This window comes from Cygnus olor, chromosome 3 (genome assembly GCF_009769625.2).
Source record: "Cygnus olor isolate bCygOlo1 chromosome 3, bCygOlo1.pri.v2, whole genome shotgun sequence".
Classification (NCBI taxonomy): Eukaryota; Metazoa; Chordata; class Aves; order Anseriformes; family Anatidae; genus Cygnus; species Cygnus olor.
In genome coordinates, this window is record NC_049171.1 from 88,937,652 (window position 1) to 88,944,753 (window position 7,102).

At 40.2% G+C, this 7,102-nt stretch overlaps 1 protein-coding gene across 1 annotated transcript in view; it reads left to right on the plus strand.

Annotated features, from left to right (window-relative positions):
• RNF8 (ring finger protein 8) overlaps positions 1 to 2,948 on the plus strand; it is a 13,227-nt gene extending 10,279 nt beyond the window's left edge. Inside the window, exon 8 of the mRNA XM_040554403.1 lies at positions 1,218 to 2,948. Coding sequence (XP_040410337.1) covers positions 1,218 to 1,363 — 146 coding nt within the window. The 3' untranslated portion in view covers positions 1,364 to 2,948. The remainder of the gene's footprint in view (positions 1 to 1,217) is intronic.
• Positions 2,949 to 7,102: the final 4,154 nt, after the last annotated feature.

Sequence of the window (7,102 nt, forward strand, 5' to 3'; positions counted from 1 at the left end):
ATTTTATTTCTAGAGCACTTGACACTGGTATCTAGGTGCCGAAACATAGAAGTCTTATTTCTTGCTACCCCTTAACAAATTTCTGTTGCTCTGTTCCCTTAAGTAATCGTCCTGATTTCCCCTTGTAGACATAAGTGCATGATCCTTTGTTTTGTAAAGTGTTGAGCCTTTTGAAGTCCTTCATAATGAGAGGTGCTTTTGAAATATTTCAGATCCTCCATGGTGACATAAAATGACATTGCTAAGCAGTGTTAATTCTAACCTGAAATCATCACCTGTTTAACCAACTTAGCCTGATTCTCTCAGGAAATGCTGTGTTGCTTGGAGGCTGTCCAGCATGGCTTTGTGATTTGCTTTCACCTCTGCAGAGCTGACACCACTCTTGCATTATGTGCACATCTGCAGAGTATGCTGTAGCACCACTGAAGTGTCTCATTAGTTATCTAGTAGTGATTGGATGAAGTGTTGCCTTTGTTGGAGCACACTTCATTTCCATGTGGTGGAAAATAGGCTCGTAGCATACCTTCACATGTGATAGATGCTGTAACTGTATAAAATGATCAGTTGTAGGAAATCATGTAGATTTGCCATGACACCCTTCAGGAGAAAGGAAGAATTGCTTTGTGTGGTCATCTTATTCAGTGATGGAAACATTATTCAGATGAAGGTAGCCATATGTCTAATTAAACATGAAATCCTGAGAAGGAATCAGCTGACATGGAAATAATGATTCAGGTAGCACTTGAGAAGCCTAGTCAGATAATAAACCTTAGTATAAGGGACACCAGTTTACTGCTCTTAAATGTGTGGAGGTTTTCACGGGGCCTTCAGTGTCCCTCAATAAGTAATGGCTGTTCACTGCCATTACTTACTGAGAGCTCCTTACCGTGTTTTGTTGCTTCTTCCTTTCTTACGTGGCACCGTGCTGTAACAGCTAGCTGCTACCTTCTGCCAATTGTGTGCCACTGAAGGGATGCAGAATGTCTCCTTCTCATATGTACTATATTAACAGAAAGAGGCATATGGGAAACTGAAAACAAATAAAAAATAGTTATTTAATGACGAAAGTTAAAATGAAAAATACTTATGCCCTGTAGCTTGAAGGACCTAATATAAACTGACAGTGGGAGGCTGTAAGATTCAAAGAAAACTAGTAATTTAGCAGCATTTGTGGGTACAGTGGTTGGTGCTAATTTTTGTATCTGTTTTGAATGCAGAGAAATGGAAGGTGTTGGTGAACCCAGCTGTGGACAATGACAGCAGTGTCATTCCTTCCATCTACCCCATCTTGTCAGTGAGCAGCTGTGACAGTGAGGACTCTGAGGAAGATTCTTACCATGGTGAAAGCTACTGCATTATCTAAACACTAACTTTTTTGGACTGGTTTGTCTGTACGCTGCCAAGAACCAACCTAATGGTATTTGGTTTACTACTGCTGGAGAGGCGGATTGGACATCTGGAAGGAGAGATTCTGTGAAGAGGCCATAACTGGAGCTGAGAAGTAGCAGCGTTTGGAAGAAGGACTTTATTTTTTAAATGAGTGTACAGAAGCTTAATCTCTAAAATGAAATTTGGATCGTGGAAGAGCAAGCTGGTGTTATGCTAGATAGTTGACATAAAACCCAGGTTACCATGATCGCTTGTGACCTACTAGTTAGTGTGTTATATATGTTTGAATGCATCGTTGCTCTTTCCTGAGTGAATGACGTGTCTTAAATGTGTACACCAGGTCCCCTTGTTTCAGCCAGCAGAGGAAATGGCACAAGCTGAGAACTTGGTCATTCCCACCACCTAAAGGAGCGGTATATTGGAAAAACGTGCCAACGTGGGTTTTCCTCTTGAATTTTGTATGTCAGCTGGAGTCATCCTAGGACTCTCTGGCACTAAAGTTAACAAAGAATGGGTTATGGGTCATATCAGCTTTAAGTGCTTACATGCATCATAAGCTAAACTGCTGGCTTGTTTGTTCAGATGATGTTACTCATTTACTGTTGGGTAGCGATGGAGAATATTAAATCTTCCAGAATTCCTTAGCTCGTGCTCTTTTCATATAGCATCTCTGGTTAGTTCCCTTTCAGGCTTATGCATAAAGAGTTTTAGAATTTTGAAGCAGCACATCCAGAAACTATTAGCAGTGACTTCAGAAACACGTTTAGTTCTTGTCGGTACCAGAGAGGGATCTTGGCCTCTTCAGAAGTACTGCTAGCTGAATGAGTGAAATGTTCTGTTGGCCTGGTAGGAGAGCAGCATCTGTAGTCAGCCACAGACAGAAGGAAGTGCTTAGGTCAATTGTTTACAAAACATTGCTGTTGAGCTGTGTCTTGTGTTGCCCTCACAGCAGGTAATGCATCCCTAAGACTGCGCAAGTCTTGCCTCATCCTGTCACCTATGTGAAATAATACAAAATTGTCTATGAAATTCATTTTTCAGAGGTGTATGATTTTGACTTAGCTTTTACTTGGAAAGCTTTTACCGTTACATCAATGAGAGGAGGATGGAGAAAGCTTTTCTCATCTCATTCAATTTCTTTGGCTATTTGTATGTATTTCTTGTTTCTATGTTTATTTTGTTTAAGACGGAAAATATAAACCCATTTGTGCATTAGTCTTCCTTGGTGCAACCTCTGAGATAAATGTCTTTCTCCTAGTTACCTTAGAATTTTGTAGAAAACCCAGATTGTCTCATTATTATGACCTTGTTTGCTTCATGTTTTGATTGCTGTAAGCAGTTCGACTATTTTAAATTTATTTGAAAGACTGTTGTATGCAGGAGTTGATAAAAGACGTCCCAGCTCTTTAAGCCTATGTTAGCAGTGGCTATCTTAGTGGCAATTTAGTAGATACAATCATATCTTCCACTAAAGAAAGATAACATTAAAAAGCTGCATGAATGATGATGCTGTTCTAAGAAAGTAGTGCATTCTGGCAGGTTTGAATGGTAGCACAGGGGAAAAATATGTGATCTGTGGGCCAGGTAACTTTCTTAAAGCCTTAGTGTAAGGTTGTTCCTGTGAAGAAGCTATTACGCCTTGAATTTTCTTCTTGTCCTTTTAATGTTACAAATTATATAGGCTGTTGAAAGTTTCTTTTCTGAATATATGCTCTCTAGAATGTCAGAGAGAAAAGGGCTCCCCGAAACACTTATGAAATATCCTGACATTGGAACAGGCATTACGGTTGAAGAGGAATGGCAGGAAAATATTCTGGTTACCTCGGACTGCAAATTCTTGTATGCTGTATCTCTTCCATGTTGCTTTGCTTTTTTTTTCGCTTGTTTCATTTTGCTAAATATATTTATTTTCGTTATGTTGGTGTTTGTGAATATTCTAGAAAAGAATGGTACTTCTAGTAACAGAGCAGTTCTTTCGTTTGCCTTCTGAGTGTGTCCCCTTTTCACTAGAATATAGAGAATATTCTTCATATTCTGGTGAAAAGGGATGTACTCAGAATACAAGTGTTATACTAAACCGTTTCAGCTGTTACCAACAGGTGCCCCAAAATACAAGTGGACTACTAAACCTTTTCCACTGTTACCAAGAGGAGCATAGAGTGTAAAGGTCCAAGGAGAGAGGCTAAGTAGTAATACTGTTTATTTGTGAAAGCAAGATAGTAATCGTCAAATGAGCAAGATGAAATGAGCTCAGTGCGACTTCTTTTTTGCCTTCATTGAGGTTGATTTTAATTACAGAGCTTATAAATACTGGTGGGTGACCAAGGAGCAAAACTGTAACCATAGGCTACTGGCTAGAACAGTTAAAGAACACATTAGACAGTTCACAGACTAGGTATTTCCATATGAATTGAGCAAGATGAAAAGAATCCTAGAATGCTTTGAGTACTGTTATAATCATCAGAGAATTAGCAGAGAATGGGTAAGGTACTAGAATTCTGAAAATAGATGCACCTGCCTATCTTTAGAAAGAAGGTAAAGGAAGAAAGATATTGTAGGCCTGCCAGCTTAGTTTGAATTCTTTATCTTCCACCATCCGCTCATTATTGAAAAACTTTTTTTTTGTATGCATATAGAAGATAAAATGATTAATGGTGAGAGTATTCCACTATTCTATGTCAGGCACAAAACATGCTAAAATAGTGTTATTTTGATAGAGAACAAATTAAGCTATAACTATCTTAATTTTTGTGCACCTTTTGACAGTGTTTCATACAAGTTGTGGAAGAGTATGTAGGTGAGGCTATGTTAAGATCTGTTCACAACTTAGTATATTTCATAAATGAGTTTTTGGTGGTAAAAGGATTTAAAGTGCAGATGTTTCTCTTCCCCTCTGCATTATGAACAAGCATAAGATTCTACGCTTGTGCTCTTTTGTAGTCAAATATAGATTTGAAAAATTTGGCCAGTTGCAGAGAGTAGAACGAGGGAGGTATTAAACAATCTTCTGCTGCAAACAAAGGTATGTATCTGAATGCATAAGTGGGTATAAGTCATATGTACCATTAGGTGTTTCTTCATCTATTCAGCACTAGGAAGACCCTAGCAGTGCTGTGTCTGATCTGAAGGACTGTGCTTCAAAGTGGATTTGGAACAGTTGGAGAAACAGAAAGATGTGAAAGCTAAGAATGGTGAACCCATGCAAAAGATTTAAGAAACTCCATCTTTCCCTCTTTCTGAAAAAAAAAAGGCGAGGCAGCCGTGAGTCTTCAAATGCATCAAAAGCTGTTTCGAAGACAGAGTAATCTGTTTTTCCATGCTTATAGTGACAAGGACAAAAAGTAATCAGACTTAAAATTGCTATAAGGAGAGTCCTGGTAGCATTTTTTTCTACCTAAATGTCTCAACAATACAGATAATGAAAAACTGCAATACTTTGGGGAGATTTTTTATGATGTAGAATATTCAGCCCTTACAAACAGGTCAGGCACACTTTTGTTGAATGAGTGAGTTTTCTCCATACGTTTTTCCCTGCCGCACCACCTATGAAATCTGTGGTATGTGAAATACTATTTTTTTTTTCTTTCAAAAATTTTGTTAATTTCAAAAGGTGGTGTCTATACCCCACTGGAAACTATTTTAGAATTTAATTGAACAATGCTGTATTAATGTATAGTTCATCTGTATTTGGGGGAAGTAGGTGACGTCCCAAGGTCCCTTTTCCTATGATTCTTTGGAGCAAGTCATTTCCCCCTCCCCATCCTAGTGCCCGAGTGCTCTGCCTGGACTGGTCACTTCTTTCTTTTTCTTCTACTGAGTAAGTGATGCTCTCCTGTTGGCTGTGTGGGACCTTCCCTAATATTTGCTGCATGGGCTTGAAGTCTCTGCAGACTCTAAACATAGTTTAAGGGTGGATACAGCATCCAGGGAAGGGTGGGTGTTTACAAAGGAGGAACTCAGTGAAGTTTTTTTTTTTAGTGGTGCTATCACTGCAACCTTGACCCTGCTTCTTAGAGTACTTTGAAGATGGTGAGTATATATGGATCTTGTTCGTGAGGTGAGTTCTTAAATCCATATTGAGTGTTAAAGTAATTGGTTGGAAATTACTGTTGAAGGAGGGCACAACAGTAGTGCCCTGTATGTTGATGGGACTTGTCATGAACTTCTAGTAGACAATATGTGCCTATCACAATTTCTTTTCCTTTACAAAATCGATCAACAACAAATAAAACTATCTTTCAGATTTGGAGAAGAATAAAACTTGAGTTGCTATGAATTGTCGTATCAATGAGATACCAATGTTTCATCTATTCCAACAATTTAAGAACCTCTTGTTTTACCGTTGTTTGCCTAGATAAGAATACAGATGCTTGTGTTCTTTTTTGTTTGCTTTATAAAGGAAGTGTGCCACTGAAGTCATGAACCTGCTATGAAGGACTCTTCTTTGCACACATGAATAATAGTCCTGAACACTGGGCCAGTTGCATCACAGTCATTCCCCTGTTTGAATGTCCACTTGCAGGTGTCATGCCTTGCACTGTTACCTGTCTTGGTGTGGCATCAAGCACTTGGGGTATCACATCCGGGATTTAGGTTACAACTCATAACAGTTGTAGGGTTGGTCACAGTTAATCCACAATATCCTTGATGTATGTTCCAGCCTTGTTGCTGTCTTTTGGGAGAGCTACCTTGTAGGGTGATAAAAACACTACCTACATCAGCAGGAGTAACTAGAAAGGAACTGTAGTGTGTGAAGGAATGGGACTGTCACCAGAGAGATGCTGTTGCTCAACTCCTACTGCATTTCTGTGGATTCTAAGATCAGACTGGCAAACACTTTCATGCATCTAATCCACCTTCCTAGTGCTTGGTAAGCCTTAGCAGCAACTGTCATGTAACTTTGAAGAACATGTAATAACCATTTTACTAGTCGGGCCTTTCACACACCCCACCCCTATTTATTTATTTATTTTCCTAAAGATAGGTAGTGTTTTCCTTGCTGCTCCTACTTCTTCCTCCTAGTCCCATTTGCTGGAACTTCATATATGTAGGCATACAACTCACAGCACCTAGATAATCATAGATTTCGCTTTCCTAGTAGTGTGCAGTATTCCCGTCTGTCAGTGCTCTCCTGTTGGCTTGGTTTTAAGATTAAGCCCTGGGATTTCAAGTTTTGTGAGAAGCAGCAGACAACTCACTAGTGCCTGAAGCCATCAAAACAAGGAATATGTAGATGTGTGTTCGGCTTTTATTGTGTGAAAAGCTTTAGGATCTCTGGCCTTACAAAACGTGGTCTGGCGACTGAGGCGTGGTTACTGAAGGACAAAGTGCCTGGAGGGGAGCAGCTACGGGCTTCCCAGGGGCGAACGTTTTCTGGAGAGGCCTGTGCAACTTGAGCTCATGACATCCAGAGTGTGTCCATCGAATGGGGCAGGAGTCAGCGAGCAGAGCCTGCAGCCATGACTGAGGGGGGGGGACTGGCAGGTTGGGGAAGCACCGGGGCAACTTTTCCCTAGAAAAATGCCATTTGCCAGGCTGCGGCTGAATGACCGGTGCCAGCACTTTGTGTACACCCTTATACATAAAATATTCAGAGCGTGTACGTGTACATATGGCGTGTCTAGCTCTATACACGAAGGGTATGTACGCATAAGGGGCCCTTACCCCCTCAGCACCACGGCGAGGGAGGGGCCCTTCCCGCTCCGCCGTTGCT